The following is a 22,528-nucleotide window of genomic DNA, read 5'->3' as shown; positions in this document are numbered from 1 at the left end:
GAGTGGTGTGCCTCAGGGATCTGTTTTGGGGCCACTGTTGTTTGTAATTTTTATTAATGATCTGGAGGAGGGTATAGTTGGGTGGATTAGTAAATTTGCTGATGACACCAAAGTTGGAGGTGTGGTAGATTGTGAGGAAGGGTGTCATAGTCTGCAGGGAGACTTAGATAGGTTGCAGAGCTGGGCCGAGAGGTGGCGGATGGAATTTAATGTGGAGAAGTGTGAGGTAATTCACTTTGGTAGGAGCAACAGATGTGTCGAGTATAGGGCTAACGGGAGGAATTTGAATAGTGTGGATGAACAGAGGGATCTAGGTGTGTGTGTACATAGATCCCTGAAAGTTGGGAATCAAGTAGATAAGGTTGTTAAGAAGGCGTACGGTGTCTTGGCGTTTATTGGTAGGGGGATTGAATTTAGGAGTCGCAGTGTAATGTTGCAACTGTACACTACTCTAGTGCGGCCGCACTTGGAGTACTGTGTGCAGTTCTGGTCCCCGCATTACAAGAAGGATGTGGAGGCGTTGGAGAGGGTGCAGAGGAGGTTTACTAGGATGTTGCCTGGTATGGTGGGGAGGTCCTATGAGGAGAGACTGAGGGATTTAGGGTTGTTTTCGTTGGAAAGAAGGCGGCTAAGAGGGGATCTTATTGAAACATATAAGATGATTAGAGGTTTAGATAGGGTGGATAGTGATAGCCTTTTTCCTCGGATGGAGAAAGCTAGCACGAGGGGGCATGGCTTTAAATTAAGGGGGGGTAGCTACAGGATGGATGTCAGGGGTAGGTTCTTTACCCAGCGGGTGGTGAGGGATTGGAATGCCCTGCCTGCTGCAGTTGTAAATGTGTCTAGTTTGGGGGCGTTTAAGAGATCTCTGGATAGGTTTATGGACGAAAAGGGATTGGTATAGGCTAGTGGGTCATTGTTTTTGTAACTGGTCGGCGCAACATCGTGGGCCGAAGGGCCTGTTCTGCGCTGTAATGTTCTATGTTCTATGTTCTATGTTTAATCCCTTTTCGTCCATAAACCTATCCACCAATCTCTTAAACGCCCCCAAACTAGGCGCATTTACAACTGCAGCAGGCAGGGCATTCCAGTCCCTCACCACCCTCTGAGTAAAGAACCTGCCCCTGACATCCGTCCTATAACTACCCCCCCTTAATTTAAAGCCATGCCCCCTCGTGCTAGCTTTCTCCATCCGAGGAAACAGGCTATCACCATCCACCCTATCTAAACCTCTAATCATCTTATATGTTTCTATAACATCCCCTCTTAGCCGCCTTCTTTCCAGTGAAAACAACCCTAAATCCCTCAGTCTCTCCTCATAGGACCTCCCCTCCATACCAGGCAACATCCTGGTAAACCTCCTCTGCACCCTCTCCAAAGCCTCCACATCCTTCCTGTAATGTGGGGACCAGAACTGCACACAGTACTCCAAGTGCGGCCGCACCAGAGTTGTGTACAGTTGCAACATGACGCTGCGACTCCTAAATTCAATCCCCCTACCAATAAACGCCAAGACACCGTACGCCTTCTTAACAACCTTATCTACTTGATTCCCAACTTTCAGGGATCTATGTACACATACACCTAGATCCCTCTGCTCCTCCACTCTATTCAAAGTCCTCCCGTTAGCCCTATACTCAACACATCTGTTATTCCTACCGAAATGGATTACCTCACACTTCTCCGCATTAAATTCCATCCGCCACCTCGTGGCCCAGCTCTGCAACCTGTCCAAGTCACCCTGCAAACTTTGACACCCTTCCTCACAATCTACCACACCTCCGACTTTGGTGTCATCAGCAAACTTACTAATCCACCCAACTATACCCTCATCCAGATCATTAATAAAGATTACAAACAGCAGTGGCCCCAAAACAGATCCCTGAGGCACACCACTTGTAACCGAACTCCATGATGAATAATTACCATCAACCACCACCCTCTGTCTCCTATCTGCTAACCAATTCCTGATCCAAGTACCTAAATTACCACCAATCCCGTACATCTGCATTTTCTGCAGAAGCATACCATGGCCGACTCCTGCTCCTATTTCTTATGTTCTTATGTTCTTATTGCTGAAATCCATATAAACCGCATCCACTGCTTGTCCTTCGTCAATGTGTTTAGTCACAGATATATTTATTCCAGATATATTAATTCTCATTCCACTGTCTCCCGTGATGGGTTTGGGACCCAGGTGTACAGAACATTTGCTGAGTTTCTGTATTAATAGTCTAATGATAAAACCACCAGTCCATCACATCCACACCTTGAGGGTACACATGCTGAGTTCCATTAACCTAGACACACCATATTATATACATGTCTGGGGCTCATGGATTGGACAGCATTAACTGTCTCAATCAGGGAGCTCATATTCCAATAACTCCACCTGATGGTTATCGTTAAAGTCATCAAATATTTCTGTTTTTTTTTGTCTTTCTGTGTATCTCAGTCTCTCTCTCTCTCTGTATCTCTATCTCTATCTCCACCCCTCTCTCAATGTTTCTTTCTGTCTCCTTCTTTCTCTTTGCCTCTCCCTCTTTCTCCCCCACTCTACCCTCTTCCTCTGCCTCTCCTGCAGCCTCAGTCTCACTCTCCTTCTCCTGCTTCATCTCAATCTCCCTTTCCCCCTCTCTCTCCCTGTCCCTCTTTTACTTCTTTGTCTCCTTCTCTCTCCCTCTCTCTACCTCGCTCTGTCTTTTGTTCTTGTTGTGTCTACTGCACTCATTCAGTCTCACTCTTTCCCATTTGCTCCCGTCTCTGTCTCTGTATCTCTGTTTCTCTCTGTCTCTGATAATTTCCCTCTGCCTATCTTTTTGTCTCCCTCTCTCTTTTTTATTACATCCTGTCATCTGTCTTCCTCTGTCTCCCTTTCTTATTCCCTATCCAAATTCCTTGTTATTTTCCCCACGCGCTATCACTGTCCCTTATACATTGAGAGTCTCCATGTTTCTGTCTCTGTCTCCCTCTCTCTTTCTCTCTATCTAACTCTCTCTCTCGCTCTCGCTCTCCCCCCTCTTTCTCTCAGTATCTCCGTTTTTTTTTATTTCCCTGTATCTGTTAGTAACTCTTTCAAAGTCGGTTGCCTTTTCCTCTGTCAATATCTGCCTCTCTATCACTCTCACTGTTGTTATCACTGCCATTTCTCTCTCTATCTGTCACTATTTCTGTCTTTGTGAGGCTGTTTGTTATTTACAGTTTGAATGACCAATAGTCAGGGGTTTTGTGGTTGTAGTTTCTCTCAGACTTTAATGAGTTGAATAATTGCAGTAAGGGGACGTTTCAGAAGGTGTTTCAGCTGCTGTCTGAAGTGAGTTTGTGTCACAGCATAGATGGCAGTGTTTGTGCAGCAACTTGTCAGTTGCAGCATGAAGCCGAACTCCATGACAAAGAAACCTAATGAGAACGATTGATAGCCCAAATCATACATCCGCCTCCATATCGAATAAAACATAAATGTCAACCATAAGAGGATGAAGTTGGCTGAAATAACAAACAGTAAAATGATGGATTTCCTTCGACTCTCCATCTCTGGGTCTTTGGGATTTTCCCCACTGCTGTGAGCCCGGAGTCTCCTGCGGGCTCTGCTGCTCACTAAAATGTGTCTGACGGTGAAAACATTGAGCAGAACAATCAGAACGAATGGGACACACGGGGTTAGAATGTAGTGGATGAACTCGATTGTTCCCCAGACTGGAGAGAACATAACCTCCCATGCAACATCACAAAACCAGGGGTCGTTCGCCAGCCAATATCCATATGAAAACATAAAATACCAGAAAATGTTCTTTAAACAGCTCAGCACCGTCACTGTTCCCAGAACCACAGCTGCCGATTTCTCACTGCAATATTTACTTTTCAGCTTGGGGCAGCAAATGGCCACAAATCGATCAAAGGTGAAAGTGACGGTGAACCAGACAGAACAGTCAGTGGCTGTGTAAAGCAGGATGGCGTGGATGTTACACACGGGGAGTGAGTGCAGGAATTCAAACCGTTCCCGATAAACAACGGGAATGTGTCTCAATATCAGGTCAAAGATAACAACCAGCAGATCCCCCACTGACATGGCCACCAGGTAACGAGTGACACATTTGGACAGACCACAGTTTCTGCTCGTCAGGGTCACAATTGTGAGCATGTTCGCTGCCAGGAAGAGAAATAAATAGTAAAATTAAATAGATTCAGGGGAAGAAGTTACTATTTAGACTGAAGAGCTTTTGAAATATAAAAAAACAAATTTACTTCCATACAAAGTCAATTAAAACTCTTATTTTAAACTAACACGTCTTCTGAAGTGTGAGAGCAAACCAGAGCATCTGGAGGAAACCCACGCGTTCACAGGGAGAAGGTGCAGACTCCACACAGACAGTGACCTGGAATGGGTTCTGGTCCCTGCGAGGCAGCAGTACTAACCACCGTGCCACCATGCTGCATTGCGGTGGCCACACAATTGTGAACATTTGTCAGGGGATCTTCCAGGGTGTTCTCAAAATTGACCCTCACTCACGTAATCATCCCACTAACTTGTGGGGGTTGACGGGGGCGGGAGAAGTCATTAAGAAGGCTGAGGGAGTAAACACTGACAGAAAATCAGAGTGGAGTCCTGTAGGTGGTAATCTGTCATTTCTCAGACAGTTTACTGACAAACACTGCAGCAGAACCGCTACCAAACAGAGCTGCTGTCACCCTTTCCCCTGGACAATACTAATAATGTGCAGAGAGAGAGAGACAGACTGCACACTGGGAGGATGTCCCGGCATTCACACAACATAAGAACATAAGAAACATGAGCAGGAGTAGGCCATCTGGCCCTTCAAGCCTGCCCCGCCATTCAATAAGATCATGGCTGATCTGTCGTGGCTCAGTTCCACATTCCCGCCCTCTCCCCATAACCCTTAATCCCCTCTCTTATCAAAAACCCATCAACCCGCTTCTTGAAAATATTTAGCGAGGCAGCTTCCACCACTTCAACGGGCAGAGAATTCCAGAGATTCACCACCCTTTGAGTGAAGAAGTTCCTCCTCAACTCCGTTCTAAACCGCCCCCCCTTTATCTTGAGGCTGTGCCCCCTAGTCCTACTGTCCTTTCTGAGCGAGAAGAGTCTCTCCACCTCTATCCTATTCATCCCATTCATCATCTTATACGTCTCAATGAGATCTCCCCTCATTCTTCTAAACTCTAATGAGTACAAGCCTAGTTTATTCAGCCTCTCCTCATAGCTCAACCCCCTCAACTCCGGAATCAGCCTAGTAAACCTCCTCTGCACTCCCTCCAAGGCCAAAATATCCTTGTGTAAGTACGGCGACCAAAACTGCACACAGTACTCCAGCTGCGGCCTCACCAGTGCCCTATACAGCTGCAGCAAGACCTCCCTACTTTTATATTCAATCCCCCTCGCTATGAAGGCCAGCATCCCATTCGCCTTCCTGACCACATGCTGCACCTGCAAGCTGGGTTTTTGCGACTCATGCACAAGGACCCCGAGGTCCCTCTGCACCGTCGCCTGCTGCAGTTTTTCTCCACGTAAGTAATAGTCCTTCCTACCATTATTCCTACCAAAGTGGACCATCTCACACTTGCCAACATTAAATTCCATTTGCCATTTCCTGGCCCATTCGCCCAGCCTATCTCGATCCTTCTGCAGACTCTCCACACCCTCCGCACAATTTAGGAGAAACAGTAATCAGTTATAATCTCACTCTCGATTAGCACAGAACACAAGTACCAGTGTTTGTTTCCAACAGTGGGAGAAAGTTCCAGGTCTGAGTGAACAGCAACTGCCCAAAGTACCCAAACCATTCGCTGCTATCCCAGTGTGTCGACTGGACGTCTGGAGCTCAGTGACTCCACTCCAGGGTGAAAAATCCCAAACAAAGCCTGGTACCAAAGGGACACCAGGCAACAGACTCACATTCGGAGTGGCAGCAGGCCACCCATACCCCTTCCCCCTCCCCCCCCCCAATCTCATACAATATGGCATTGAAGCCCACATCTCTATCTGAATGACCACAGGCTGAGTGGGGGCCGGATCCCTTAGCTTCCCACCGACCGCATGCTGAGTGGACAACCCATCTACCACCAATGAAGTGCAGAGTCGCAGTGCCCACCCCCCCCCCCCCGCCCCCCACCCCCTGTCTCTCAAATGGGTCAGTCCAGTCCCCCTGGGCCAATACACATTCAGGCCCCACACTTTCAGTTGCCACCCCTACAAGACACACTGTCATAGGCCCCGCCCCTTTAGACCCCACCACTGGAACTGCTTGGTTGGCAGTGCCAGGGTGCCAGGCTGATACAGCCAGGTAGCCACTGCCAGTGGGGTACCCCCTCTTGTCATCAAACTTGCCCCGTTTCCCTCATTGTTTGGTTTCTGCTCACGAGACCATCACAACTGGTCCTCCATTCATGTGAACTCGCCGTTTACCTCACAGGGAAGAACCTCTCCCGTTGATGCTGCGAAGGCAAGCGGGCTCCGACAACTGCATTCCAGGCTCACTGAGGTCAATGAAATGAGTTTTGAAATAAATGTATACAATTCATTCAGCTACTTGCCAGAAATGTGCGGGAGGCTGAATCCGCCGTATATCTGTTACCGGTCAGGTTCAAAGAGGCCAGAAACGAGGCTCAGACCTGATTTCGAAGCTTTCTTAGGTATGTACCTATCTACCACACCCATCAATGGCAGTGAGTAATGGTAAATGCCCCCCTTGTGTGTGTGTGTGTGTGTGTGTGTACGTGTGCACGCGCACATGTGTGTTAGTGTGTGTGTGTGTGCGCATGTGTGCATGTTCGGGTGTGCCCATGTCTGTGTCCATCTGTCCCTACTGTCCCTTTCTATATGTGCGTGTCCATGAGTGAGAGAGTGCAATACACGTGTGCCTAAATGTGCCTGGTTCTCTCAGTGTTACAGCGTTTTTGAGAATTCTTGAATGATGTGTGAGGGGTAGTGAGCGTATAAAGGTGATGACCCCTGTCCACTAATTTATATGTGTGAGTGTGTGACTGCGTTTGTGTTCCTGTGACTGTAGGAGAGTTAGTCACGGCACGATGGTTAGCACTGATGCTTCACAGCACCAGGGGCCCGTGTAGATCATCGGCCACTAACTGCACAGAATCTGCACCTTCTCCCTGTGTGGGCTTCCTCTGCGTGATCCGGTTTCCTCCCAAACTGTGAAAAATTGTGCTGGTTAGGTGCCCTGGCCATGCTAAATTCTCCCTCAGTGCACCGAAACAGGCACCAGAGTGTGATGACTAGGGGTTTTTCACAGTAACTTCATTGAAGTGTTAGTGTAAGTGTACTTGTGACACTAATAACTAAAATTCATCCTTCACAAAACATGTTTTCTCTCTCTCTCTCTCGCTCTTTGTGATGTTACTGTCCATGTGACCAATAAAGATGATTTTGTAGTCTGGTGACTGAGTAGCTGATTAGGTAGGTGTTATATGTAGAGAGCAAAAAGGATTCTGTCTCAATCTTTCACTCACGATGGAACAGCGTTTGAGCTCACGTGTCTGTGGAAAGTCACAGCACACAGAAGATATACTGGCCCAAAAGCCCAGAGACAATTATCAAAGGCTGAAAGAATTGATAACTGGATACAGAGATTCAACAGAAATAACAAGAGCAGCAAACCGAGAACAATAAATTACAGGAAAATCAATACAGTTAAACATCCTTTCTAGGATTAGGAACTGGACACACGGAATGGGACTTTACAGCCTCACTCTTCCCAAAGCTGCAAAACCCCACCCGTGTTCAACAGACCTTCCCATGTTCTGCCCCTCGCCTGCCCCGATTCCCGTGGCAGTCGGACCGCTCCAATTCCAGCCAGAGACTTACCCGGGACACCAATCATCGCCAGGAGTGGATAGTAAAAACATTGAATCACCTTCAGTAGATGTTCAATTCGACCACCTGTAATCATCCACCAAACATTTCCAGTATACAGAGAAATCCAATAGGATAAACTCCTGTCTTTGCTTGGAACATTCCAATCCTTTGTTCCCAGATTCTGATCCATTGTTGGAACATTCCAATCCTTTGTTCCCAGATTCTGATGCATTGTTGGAACATTCCGTTCCATTGTTCCCAGATTCTGATCTCTCCTCCCCCTCCCTCACTCTCCACAGCCGCTGATCTCTGTTAGTGTCCGAGTTGTCTCTCCTGCTGACTCAATGGGACAACACATTGAACAGAATCCCTTATTAATAGAAGAGGGAAAACCCTCCAGGCAGACTGATCAGATCCATGGAGAATCACATCAATTCCAGTCACTAAACAAACAGCTTCATTTAACTCTGTTCAATCCAACACTTTGTATACCCAAAGTAGAAAGTTTACAGCCTAGATGGTGCGTTGAGGGTCAGGGAGATATGGAAAGTTGGAAATTATTCAGGGTCAGACCATTAATCTTTGAATATTCATTCAATATAACAGAGGTCCCTCTGCTAACATTCATTTTGAGACAATGAGAATACAAAAGCAGGGATGAACTGCTGACCGTTTATAAATTTTGGGCCCCGTATCTAAGGAAGGATGATTTGCCCTTGGAGTGGGTACAGAGGAGGTTCACAAGACTGATCTGGGGATTGAAAGACTCAATGCATGAGGCACGTCTGAGGACTCTGGGTCTGCTCTCGATGGAGTTAGGAAGGATGAAGAGGGGGCTATCATTGAAACTTAAATAATAATGAAAGGCCTAGACAGAGTGTACGTGGAGAAGATGTTTCCATGAGTAGGAGAGACTAGGAGCCGAGGGCACAGCCTCAGAGGAAAGGGTCAGCCCTTTAAATCTGTGGTGTTGAGATGCCAGCTTCGGATTGGGGTGGGCACAGTGAGAAATCTTACAACACCAGTTGTCCAAAGCCTAATGAAGGAGCAATGACCCCAATGCTCGTGATTCCAAATAAACCTGTGGGGCTTTAACCTGCTGTTGTGGGACTTCTCACTTTAGAACTGAGATGAGGGGGAATTCCCTCAGCCAGAGGGTGGTGAATCTGTGGAATTTATTGCCACACAAGGCTGCGGAGATTTGTGTGGCAATAAACAAGTATATGTAAGAAAGCAATAGATAAGTTCTTCACTGGTACATTGATCAACAGTTATGGGGGGAAAAGCAGGAGAATTGGTTTGAGAAACTTATCCATTATTGAATGGTGCAGATGGCTCGATGTGTCTAATGGCTTCATTCTGTGTCTACACCTTACTGTCTTATGGTTGTGGGTTTTAGATGAAGTTAACATTAATCAGGATTGATGTAAAGTGCTAACTCCAGGCTGTTGTCCATCTCTTGTACAGCTTATGTACAGAACAACCTTAGTAAGGACTTCATACTGCATTACATACAGTACAGTCTTAGCAAGAGTCATCACATCGAATTATCTCCCAGTGTTATGTACAGAAGAACATTATCAAGGGGCTTTATGTCAAACTTTCTCAGCATTTTCTGTTGTGAGGTTGTAAGGAGGCAAGGATGAGTTGAGGAGAGTGTGAGAGAAGGACACCAGGAGACCTCAATAGAACCAGCAGGACCTTGAAGAAATTGTGAGAGCAGTACCAGTGATAAGGAAGGACAGTCGAAAAAAGTGATAATCAGCCATGGATATCTAAGGAAATATAGGAGGGTATCAAATTGAAAGAAAAAGCATACACATTTGCAAAGACTGGTGGGAGCCGAGAGGATTGGGAAATCTTTAAAGATCAACAGAAAGCCACAAGAAAAAACACAATAAAGAAAGGGAAGATGGATTATGAGAGTAAATTAGCTCACAATATAAAAACAGATCGCAAAAGTTTCTGCAAACATATAAAAACGTAAAAGAGTGGTGAAAGTAAACATTTGTCCTCCAGAGGACGAGAAGGGGAATGTAATAACTGGAAATGAGAAAATGATCAGTGTTGGGATAGCAATTGTTTACGATTTGCATAAATGATTTGGAGTTGGGGACCAAGTGTAGGGCGTCAAAATTTGCAGATGACACTAAGATGGGTGGAAGAGTAGAGTGTGCAGAGGACGCTGAAAGTCTGCAAAGGGATAGAGATAGCCTAAGTGCATGGGCGAGGGTCTGGCAGATGGAGTACAATGTTGGTAAATATGAGATCATCCATTTTGGTAGGAATAAAAGCAAAATGGACTATTATTTAAATGGTTAAAAAAAATGCAGCATGCTGCTGTGCAGAGGGACCTGGGTGTCCTTGTGCAGGAATCTCAAGGAGTTGGCTTGTAGACGCAACAGGTAATTAAGAAGGCAAATGGAATCCTGTCCTTCGTGGCTGTAGGGATGGAGCTTAAAACAGTGAGATGATATTCCAGCTGTACGAGGTGCTGGCGAGGCTACACTTGGAGTCCTGTGTACAGTTTTGGTCTCCTTATTTGAAAAAGAATATACTGGGATGGAGGGGGTGCAGAGGAGAATCAGTAGGTTGATTTCGGTGTTGGGAGGGTTGGCTTATGAGGAGGGGCTGAGGTGCTATACTCATTAGAATTCATGAGGGGAGATCTTATAGAGACATGTAAAGTTATGAAGGGAATCAATAAGACAGAAGCAGGGAAGTCGTTTCCACTGGCGGGCGAAACTAGAACTGAGTGTCCTGGCCTCAAAATAAGGAGAAGCAGATTTAGGACTGAGTTGAGGTGAAATTTCTTCCCACAAAGGGTTGTGGATCTTTGGAATTCCCTGCCCAGTGAAGCAGTTGAGGCTACCTCATTGAATGTTTTTAAGGCAAGGTTAGATACGTTTTTGAACAGTAAAGTAATTAAGAGTTTTGGTGAGCTAATTGGAGCTGATTCCGCATAAAAAAAAAATCAGCCTTGATATTATTGAACACCAGACCAGGCTCGAGCCAGATGGAATACCCTTGTTCCAAGTTCTTATGTTCTTATGTAGGATACTGGGACACCGAGAGAGACAGTCAGCACCATGGGGAGAGTGTGAGAGGGGGACACTGGGACAGACAGTCAGCACCATGGGGAGAGTGTGAGAGGGGGACACTGGGACAGACAGTCAGCACCATGGGGAGAGTGTGAGAGGGGGACACTGGGACACTGGGACAGACAGTCAGCACCCTGAGGAGAGTGTGAGAGGGGGACACTGGGACACTGGGACAGACAGTCAGCGCCATGGGGAGAGTGTGAGAGGGGGACACTGGGACACCGGGACAGACAGTCAGCACCTTGAGGAGAGTGTGAGAGGGGGACACTGGGACACTGGGACAGACAGTCAGCACCATGGGGAGAGTGTGAGAGGGGGACACTGGGACACTGGGAGAGACAGTCAGCACCATGAGGAGAGTGTGAGAGGGGGATACTGGGACACTGGGAGAGACAGTCAGCACCATGGGGAGAGTGTGAGAGGGGGATACTGGGACACCGGGACAGACAGTCAGCACCCTGAGGAGAGTGTGAGAGGGGGATACTGGGACACTGGGAGAGACAGTCAGCACCCTGAGGAGAGTGTGAGAGGGGGACACTGGGACACTGGGACAGACAGTCAGCACCCTGAGGAGAGTGTGAGAGGGGGATACTGGGACACTGGGACAGACAGTCAGCACCCTGAGGAGAGTGTGAGAGGGGGACACTGGGACAGACAGACAGCACCATGGGGAGAGTGTGAGAGGGGGACACTGGGACAGACAGTCAGCACCTTGGGGAGAGTGTGAGAGGGGGATACTGGGACAGACAGTCAGCACCTTGGGGAGAGTGTGAGAGGGGGACACTGGGACACCGGGACAGACAGTCAGCACCCTGAGGAGAGTGTGAGAGGGGGATACTGGGACACTGGGACAGACAGTCAGCACCCTGAGGAGAGTGTGAGAGGGGGACACTGGGACAGACAGACAGCACCATGGGGAGAGTGTGAGAGGGGGACACTGGGACAGACAGTCAGCACCTTGGGGAGAGTGTGAGAGGGGGATACTGGGACAGACAGTCAGCACCTTGGGGAGAGTGTGAGAGGGGGACACTGGGACACCGGGACAGACAGTCAGCACCCTGAGGAGAGTGTGAGAGGGGGACTTAGAGGATTAAAGTGACTAGTGGAGTTGTGCAGCACTGGGACTGAGACCGTTTTGTTTTGTATGTGCAGGTATTAGGGAACACAACTCTTTATTCCGTCTGCTCACACAACACCCCAAATATTGACTGTCCAATCTGGGAGGATCCCATGAGCTCACCCCACACCTGAGATCACATTCCCTCTCCTCCCTTGTAAATAACAACACCCTCTCACACAGCAAATAATTTAAATCCATTTACAAACAATTGTACCAGTTTCTCCATTTACTTTGTAAAGTCTTGGTGCAGAATCCACAGCATATTTATAATACAATACACCCATAGTTCATTCGTCAACCTTATGTCCATCTTACAATGATCTGATTGGGGGATTGATGCCTGGGGACTGGAACCAGTTTTAAGATTCTCTCTGGTAAGTGAGACCTCGATGAACCTCCCAACATTTGTTCCTTTTCCCTCCTGTTGTCAGTAACAAGTGTCCGTGTCCCCTCCATGAGCTGTACGTCCCAGGCCTCCCTCTCCCTCCAGCCCTGCTTGCACTATTTGGAGTCCCTCCCACTTACAGGTGGGATTACAGACCTTGGTTTGAGGCCAGCAGCAGTTAGTTGGTGCCAGACTGACTCTTCTTGCGTTTCCCCTGTGAGCGATAGCTGACACTATTGGCTACAATCGCGGCTGGAATCCACTTTCTCCCCATTGAACCCAATCTCAGAAGTGTAGGGGTGATACAGAAGCTGACAGGTTAGCACTGCTGCCCCACTGTACCTGGGACACACGTTCGATTCCCGACTGGAGTCACTGTCTGTGCAGAGTCAGCATGTCCACCCCCGTGTCTGTGTGGGTTCCCTCCAGGTTTCCTCCCACAGTCTGAACATGCTAAATTCTCCCTCTGTCTCCCCAAACTACGCTGGAGTGCGACAAATCAGGATTTTTACAGTAATATAATTGCAGAGTGAATGCTGCCTGTCTTGGAGTCCAGGCCAGGTGTGAACACCAGGTGGGTGAGCATCATTTCCTGTTTGGTCACTTCACAGGATCATCGAATACCAAAAGTGCAGAAACTGGCCATTCGGCCCATCAACGCTGCACTGACAGCGATCCCACCCAGGCCCTATCCCCGTAAACACATAGGTTTTCCTTGCTAATGTGGAAGGGAGGGGGAGTGATCTCCCCGGTTTCAAATCCTCCCCCTGAGTTTACACACACGGGTTTGGTGATTCGAAGTTTCATCAGGTGTGTACCCTGATCTGGTTCAGAGCATCTCCAGGATCATATCTGCACCAAAATCACTCAATCAACAGGTTCAGACACACACCAGGTTCAGACTCACACCAGGATCAGACCCACACCAGGTTCAAACCCACACCAGGTTCAAACTCACACCAGGTTCAGACTCATACCAGGTTCAGACTCACACCAGATTCAGACTCACACCACGTTCAGACTCACACCAGATTCAGACCCACTCCAGGTTCAGACCCACTCCAGGTTCAGACCCACTCCAGGTTCAGACCCACACCAGGTTCAAACCCACACCAGGTTCAGACTCACACCAGGTTCAGACCCACACCAGGTTCAGACCCACACCAGGTTCAGACTCACACCAGGTTGAGACCCACACCAGGTTCAGACTCACACCAGGTTCAAACCCACACCAGATTCAGACTCACACCAGGTTCAAACCCACACTAGGTTCAAACCCACACCAGGTTCAAACCCACACCAGATTCAGACTCACACCAGGTTCAAACCCACACCAGGTTCAAACCCACACCAGGTTCAGACACAGACCAGGTTCAGACCCACACCAGGTTCAGACCCATACCAGGTTCAGACTCACACCAGGTTCAAACCCACACCAGGTTCAAACCCACACCAGGTTCAGACTCACACCAGGTTCAGACCCACACCAGGTTCAGACTCACACCAGGTTCAGACTCACACCAGGTTCAGACTCACACCAGGTTCAAACCCACACCAGGTTCAGACCCACACCAGGTTCAGACTCACACCAGGTTCAGACTCCCACCAGGTTCAGTCCCACACCAGATTCAGACTCACACCAGGTTCAGACTCACACCAGGTTCAGACTCCCACCAGGTTCATTCCCACACCAGATTCAGACTCACACCAGGTTCAAACGCACACCAGGTTCAAACCCACACCAGGTTCAGACTCACACCAGGTTCAGACTCACACCAGGTTCAGACAGACACCAGGTTCAGACCCACACCAGGTTCAGACCCACACCAGGTTCAAACCCACACCAGGTTCAGATCCACACAAGGTTCAAAACCACACCAGATTCAGACCCACACCAGGTTCAGACCCACACCAGGTTCAAACCCACACCAGGTTCAAACCCACACCAGGTTCAGACTCACACCAGGTTCAGATCCACACCAGGTTCAAACCCACACCAGATTCAGACTCACACCAGGTTCAGACCCACACCAGGTTCAAACCCACACCAGGTTCAAACCCACACCAGGTTCAAACCGACACCAGATTCAGACTCACACCAGGTTCAAACCCACACCAGGTTCAGACGCACACCAGGTTCAACCCACACCAGGTTCAAACTCACAACAGGTTCAGACCCACACCAGGCTCAAACCCACACCAGATTCAGACTCACACCAGGTTCAGACCCACACCAGGTTCAGACCCACACCAGGTTCAAACCCACACCAGGTTCAGGCCCACACCAGGTTCAAACCCACACCAGGTTCAGACCCACACCAGGTTCAATCCCACACCAGGTTCAAACCCACACCAGGTTCAGACCCACACCAGGTTCAAACCCACACCAGGGTCAGACCCACACCAGGTTCAAACCCACACCAGGTTCAAACCCACACCAGGTTCAGACCCACACCAGGTTCAATCCCACACCAGGTTCAAACCCACACCAGGTTCAGGCCCACAGCAGGTTCAGACCCACACCAGGTTCAAACCCACACCAGGTTCAGGCCCACACCAGGTTCAGGCCCACACCAGGTTCAGACCCACACCAGGTTCAAACCCACTCCAGGTTCAAACCCTCACCAGGTTCAAACCCTCACCAGGTTCAAACCCAAACCAGGTTCAAACTCACACCAGGTTCAAACCCACACCAGGTTCAAACCCACACCAGGTTCAAACCCACACCAGGTTCAAACTCACATCAGGTTCAAACCCACACCAGGTTCAAACCCACACCAGGTTCAAACCCACACCAGGTTCAGGCCCACACCAGGTTCAAACCCTCACCAGGTTCAAACCCACACCAGGTTCAAACTCACACCAGGTTCAAACCCACACCAGGTTCAAACCCACACCAGGTTCAGGATCACACCAGGTTCAGACCCACACCAGGTTCAGACTCACACCAAGTTCAGGCCCACACCATGTTCAGGCCCACACCAGGTTCAAACCCACACCAGGTTCAAACCCACACCAGGTTCAGGCCCACACCAGGTTCCGACCCACACCAGGTTCAGACCCACACCAGGTTCAGGCCCACACCAGGTTCAAACCCACTCCAGGTTCAAACCCACACCAGGTTCAAACACACACCAGGTTCAGACCCACACCAGATTCAGACTCACACCAGGTTCAGACTCACACCAGGTTCAGACTGACACCAGGTTCAGACTCACACCAGGTTCAAACCCACTCCAGGTTCAGACCCACACCAGGTTCAGACTCACACCAGGTTCAAACCCACACCAGGTTCAGACTCACACCCGGTTCTGTCCCACACCAGTTTCAAACCCACACCAGGTTCTAAACCCACTCCAGGTTCAAACTCACACCAGGTTCAGACTCACACCAGCTTCAGATGCACTCCAGGTTCAGACTGACACCACGTTTGAACCTGCACCAGGTTTAGACCCACACCAGGTTCAATCCCACACCATGTTCAGTCCCACACCAGGTTCACACTCACACCAGATTAAGACTCACACCAGATTCAGACTCACACCAGGTTCAGACTCACACCAGGTTCAAACCCACTCCAGGTTCAGACCCACACCAGGTTCAGACTCACACCAGGTTCAGGCCCACACCAGGATCAGACCCACACCAGGTTCAGACCCACACCAGGTTCAAACCCACACCAGGTTCAAACCCACACCAGGTTCAAACCCACTTCAGGTTCAGACCCACACCAGGTTCAGACTCACAAAAGGTTCAAACCCACACCAGGTTCAAACTCACACCAGGTTCAGACTCACACCAGGTTCAGACTCACACCAGGTTCAGACTCACACCAGGTTCAGACCCACACCAGGTTCAAACCCACACCAGGTTCAAACCCACACCAGATTCAGACCCACTCCAGGTTCAAACCCACACCAGGTACAAACCCACACCAGGTTCAGACTCACACCAGGTTCAGACCCACACCAGGTTCGGACTCACACCAGGTTCAGACTCACACCAGGTTCAAACCCACACCAGGTTGAGACCCACACCAGGTTCAGACTCACACCAGATTCAGACCCACACCAGGTTCAGACTCACACCAGATTCAGACTCACACCAGGTTCAAACCCACACCAGGTTCAGACTCACACCAGGTTCAAACCCACACCAGGTTCAGACTCACACCAGGTTCAGACCCACACCAGGTTCAGACTCACACCAGGTTCAGACTCACACCAGGTTCAAACCCACACCAGGTTCAAACCCACACCAGGTTCAAACCCACACCAGATTCAGACTCACACCAGGTTCAGATCCACACCAGGTTCAAACCGACACCAGATTCAGACTCACACCAGGTTCAGACCCACACCAGGTTCAAACCCACACCAGGTTCAAACCCACACCAGGTTCACACCCACACCACATTCAGACTCACACCAGGTTCAGACGCACACCAGGTTCAAACCCACACCAGGTTCAAACCGACACCAGGTTCAAACCCACACCAGGTTCAAACCCACACCAGGTTCAGACCCACACCAGGTTCAAACCCACACCAGGTTCAGACGCACACCAGGTTCAACCCACTCCAGGTTCAGACGCACACCAGGTTCAACCCACTCCAGGTTCAAACTCACACCAGGTTCAGACTCACACCAGGTTCAGATGCACTCCAGGTTCAGACTGACACCACATTTGAACCTGCACCAGGTTTAGACTCACACCAGGTTCAATCCCACACCATGTTCAGTCCCACAGAAGGTTCACACTCACACCAGATTCAGACTCACACCAGGTTCAGACTCACACCAGGTTCAAACCCACACCAGGTTCAAACCCACACCAGGTTCAGACTCACACCAGGTTCAGACCCACACCAGGTTCAAACTCACACCAGGTTCAGACTCACACCAGGTTCAGACCCACACCAGGTTCAAACCCACACCAGATTCAGACTCACACCAGGTTCAGACCCACACCAGGTTCAGACTCACACCAGGTTCAAACGCACACCAGATTCAGACTCACACCACGTTCAGACTGACACCAGGTTCAAACCCACACCAGGTTCAGACCCACTCCAGGATCAAACCCACACCAGGTTCAATCCCACACCAGGTTCAGGCCCACACCAGGTTCAGACCAACACCAGGTTCAAACCCACACCAGGTTCAGGCCCACACCAGGTTCAAACCCACACCAGGTTCAGGCCCACACCAGGTTCAGACTCACACCAGGTTCAGACCCACACCAGGTTCAAACCCACACCAGGTTCAGACCCACTCCAGGTTCAAACCCACACCAGGTTCAAACCCACACCAGGTTCAGGCCCACACCAGGTTCAGACCCACACCAGGTTCAAACCCACACCAGGTTCAGGCCCACACCAGGTTCAAACCCACACCAGGTTCAGGCCCACACCAGGTTCAGACTCACACCAGGTTCAGACCCAAACCAGGTTCAAACCCACACCAGGTTCAAACCCACACCAGGTTCAGACCCACTCCAGGATCAAACCCACACCAGGTTCAATCCCACACCAGGTTCAGGCCCACACCAGGTTCAGACCAACACCAGGTTCAGACCCACACCAGGTTCAAACCCACACCAGGTTCAGATCCACACAAGGTTCAAAACCACACCAGATTCAGACCCACACCAGGTTCAGACCCACACCAGGTTCAAACCCACACCAGGTTCAAACCCACACCAGGTTCAGACTCACACCAGGTTCAGATCCACACCAGGTTCAAACGCACACCAGATTCAGACTCACACCAGGTTCAGACCCACACCAGGTTCAAACCCACACCAGGTTCAAACCCACACCAGGTTCAGACTCACACCAGGTTCAAACCCACACCAGGTTCAGACGCACACCAGGTTCAACCCACACCAGGTTCAAACTCACAACAGGTTCAGACCCACACCAGGCTCAAACCCACACCAGATTCAGACTCACACCAGGTTCAGACCCACACCAGGTTCAGACCCACACCAGGTTCAAACCCACACCAGGTTCAGGCCCACACCAGGTTCAAACCCACACCAGGTTCAGACCCACACCAGGTTCAATCCCACACCAGGTTCAAACCCACACCAGGTTCAAACCCTCACCAGGTTCAAACCCAAACCAGGTTCAAACTCACACCAGGTTCAAACCCACACCAGGTTCAAACCCACACCAGGTTCAAACCCACACCAGGTTCAAACTCACACCAGGTTCAAACCCACACCAGGTTCAAACCCACACCAGGTTCAGGCCCACACCAGGTTCAAACCCTCACCAGGTTCAAACCCACACCAGGTTCAAACTCACACCAGGTTCAAACCCACACCAGGTTCAAACCCACACCAGGTTCAGGATCACACCAGGTTCAGACCCACACCAGGTTCAGACTCACACCAAGTTCAGGCCCACACCATGTTCAGGCCCACACCAGGTTCAAACCCACACCAGGTTCAAACCCACACCAGGTTCAGGCCCACACCAGGTTCCGACCCACACCAGGTTCAGACCCACACCAGGTTCAGGCCCACACCAGGTTCAAACCCACTCCAGGTTCAAACCCACACCAGGTTCAAACACACACCAGGTTCAGACCCACACCAGATTCAGACTCACACCAGGTTCAGACTCACACCAGGTTCAGACTGACACCAGGTTCAGACTCACACCAGGTTCAAACCCACTCCAGGTTCAGACCCACACCAGGTTCAGACTCACACCAGGTTCAAACCCACACCAGGTTCAGACTCACACCCGGTTCTGTCCCACACCAGTTTCAAACCCACACCAGGTTCTAAACCCACTCCAGGTTCAAACTCACACCAGGTTCAGACTCACACCAGCTTCAGATGCACTCCAGGTTCAGACTGACACCACGTTTGAACCTGCACCAGGTTTAGACCCACACCAGGTTCAATCCCACACCATGTTCAGTCCCACACCAGGTTCACACTCACACCAGATTAAGACTCACACCAGATTCAGACTCACACCAGGTTCAGACTCACACCAGGTTCAAACCCACTCCAGGTTCAGACCCACACCAGGTTCAGACTCACACCAGGTTCAAACCCACTCCAGGTTCAGACCCACACCAGGTTCAGACTCACACCAGGTTCAGGCCCACACCAGGTTCAAACTCACACCAGGTTCAAACCCACTCCAGGTTCAGACCCACACCAGGTTCAGACTCACACCAGGTTCAGGCCCACACCAGGTTCAGACCCACACCAGGTTCAGACCCACACCAGGTTCAAACCCACACCAGGTTCAAACCCACACCAGGTTCAAACCCACTTCAGGTTCAGACCCACACCAGGTTCAGACTCACAAAAGGTTCAAACCCACACCAGGTTCAGACTCACACCAGGTTCAGACTCACACCAGGTTCAGACTCACACCAGGTTCAGACCCACACCAGGTTCAAACCCACACCAGGTTCAAACCCACACCAGATTCAGACTCACACCAGGTTCAGACTCACACCAGGTTCAAACCCACACCAGGTACAAACCCACACCAGGTTCAGACTCACACCAGGTTCAGACCCACACCAGGTTCAGACTCACACCAGGTTCAGACTCACACCAGGTTCAAACCCACACCAGGTTGAGACCCACACCAGGTTCAGACTCACACCAGATTCAGACCCACACCAGGTTCAGACTCACACCAGATTCAGACACACACCAGGTTCAAACCCACACCAGGTTCAGACTCACACCAGGTTCAAACCCACACCAGGTTCAGACTCACACCAGGTTCAGACCCACACCAGGTTCAGACTCACACCAGGTTCAGACTCACACCAGGTTCAATCCCACACCAGGTTCAAACCCACACCAGGTTCAAACCCACACCAGATTCAGACTCACACCAGGTTCAGATCCACACCAGGTTCAAACCGACACCAGATTCAGACTCACACCAGGTTCAGACCCACACCAGGTTCAAACCCACACCAGGTTCAAACCCACACCAGGTTCAAACCCACACCACATTCAGACTCACACCAGGTTCAGACGCACACCAGGTTCAAACCCACACCAGGTTCAAACCGACACCAGGTAAAAACCCACACCAGGTTCAAACCCACACCAGGTTCAGACTCACACCAGGTTCAGATCCACACCAGGTTCAAACCGACACCAGATTCAGACTCACACCAGGTTCAGACCCACACCAGGTTCAAACCCACACCAGGTTCAAACCCACACCAGGTTCAAACCCACACCACATTCAGACTCACACCAGGTTCAGACGCACACCAGGTTCAAACCCACACCAGGTTCAAACCGACACCAGGTAAAAACCCACACCAGGTTCAAACCCACACCAGGTTCAGACCCACACCAGGTTCAAACCCACACCAGGTTCAGACTCACACCAGGTTCAGACTGACACCAGGTTCAGACTCACACCAGGTTCAAACCCACTCCAGGTTCAGACCCACACCAGGTTCAGACTCACACCAGGTTCAAACCCACACCAGGTTCAGACTCACACCCGGTTCTGTCCCACACCAGTTTCAAACCCACACCAGGTTCTAAACCCACTCCAGGTTCAAACTCACACCAGGTTCAGACTCACACCAGCTTCAGATGCACTCCAGGTTCAGACTGACACCACGTTTGAACCTGCACCAGGTTTAGACCCACACCAGGTTCAATCCCACACCATGTTCAGTCCCACACCAGGTTCACACTCACACCAGATTAAGACTCACACCAGATTCAGACTCACACCAGGTTCAGACTCACACCAGGTTCAAACCCACTCCAGGTTCAGACCCACACCAGGTTCAGACTCACACCAGGTTCAAACCCACTCCAGGTTCAGACCCACACCAGGTTCAGACTCACACCAGGTTCAGGCCCACACCAGGTTCAAACTCACACCAGGTTCAAACCCACTCCAGGTTCAGACCCACACCAGGTTCAGACTCACACCAGGTTCAGGCCCACACCAGGTTCAGACCCACACCAGGTTCAGACCCACACCAGGTTCAAACCCACACCAGGTTCAAACCCACACCAGGTTCAAACCCACTTCAGGTTCAGACCCACACCAGGTTCAGACTCACAAAAGGTTCAAACCCACACCAGGTTCAGACTCACACCAGGTTCAGACTCACACCAGGTTCAGACTCACACCAGGTTCAGACCCACACCAGGTTCAAACCCACGCCAGGTTCAAACCCACACCAGATTCAGACTCACACCAGGTTCAGACTCACACCAGGTTCAAACCCACACCAGGTACAAACCCACACCAGGTTCAGACTCACACTAGGTTCAGACCCACACCAGGTTCAGACTCACACCAGGTTCAGACTCACACCAGGTTCAAACCCACACCAGGTTGAGACCCACACCAGGTTCAGACTCACACCAGATTCAGACCCACACCAGGTTCAGACTCACACCAGATTCAGACACACACCAGGTTCAAACCCACACCAGGTTCAGACTCACACCAGGTTCAAACCCACACCAGGTTCAAACTCACAACAGGTTCAGACCCACACCAGGCTCAAACCCACACCAGATTCAGACTCACACCAGGTTCAGACCCACACCAGGTTCAGACCCACACCAGGTTCAAACCCACACCAGGTTCAGGCCCACACCAGGTTCAAACCCACACCAGGTTCAGACCCACACCAGGTTCAATCCCACACCAGGTTCAAACCCACACCAGGTTCAAACCCTCACCAGGTTCAAACCCAAACCAGGTTCAAACTCACACCAGGTTCAAACCCACACCAGGTTCAAACCCACACCAGGTTCAAACCCACACCAGGTTCAAACTCACACCAGGTTCAAACCCACACCAGGTTCAAACCCACACCAGGTTCAGGCCCACACCAGGTTCAAACCCTCACCAGGTTCAAACCCACACCAGGTTCAAACTCACACCAGGTTCAAACCCACACCAGGTTCAAACCCACACCAGGTTCAGGATCACACCAGGTTCAGACCCACACCAGGTTCAGACTCACACCAAGTTCAGGCCCACACCATGTTCAGGCCCACACCAGGTTCAAACCCACACCAGGTTCAAACCCACACCAGGTTCAGGCCCACACCAG

At 50.1% G+C, this 22,528-nt stretch overlaps 1 protein-coding gene across 1 annotated transcript; it reads right to left on the bottom strand.

Annotated features, from left to right (window-relative positions):
• Positions 1-3,244: 3,244 nt before the first annotated feature.
• On the bottom strand, positions 3,245-8,063 carry LOC145338696 (putative G-protein coupled receptor 139). Its single transcript, XM_080183094.1, has 2 exons — positions 7,841-8,063; positions 3,245-4,146 (listed from the first exon to the last, which is right to left on the bottom strand). The coding sequence occupies exons 1-2, from the start codon at positions 8,061-8,063 to the stop codon at positions 3,245-3,247; spliced, it is 1,125 nt and encodes a 374-aa protein (XP_080039220.1).
• Positions 8,064-22,528: the final 14,465 nt, after the last annotated feature.

This window comes from Carcharhinus amblyrhynchos, unplaced genomic scaffold (assembly GCF_965287045.1).
Source record: "Carcharhinus amblyrhynchos unplaced genomic scaffold, sCarAmb.v2.hapA chromosome_142, whole genome shotgun sequence".
NCBI lineage: Eukaryota > Metazoa > Chordata > Chondrichthyes > Carcharhiniformes > Carcharhinidae > Carcharhinus > Carcharhinus amblyrhynchos.
This window is presented reverse-complemented; position numbering and strand designations above follow the sequence as displayed.

Coding starts and splice junctions, on each gene's coding strand:
- LOC145338696 (XM_080183094.1), bottom strand. CDS start 8,063: ATGCATCAGAATCTGGGAACAAAGGATTGGAATGTTCCAACAATGGAT. Junction 4,147..7,840: donor GGCGATGATTGGTGTCCCGG/GTAAGTCTCTGG, acceptor TCTTCCTGGCAG/CGAACATGCTCACAATTGTG.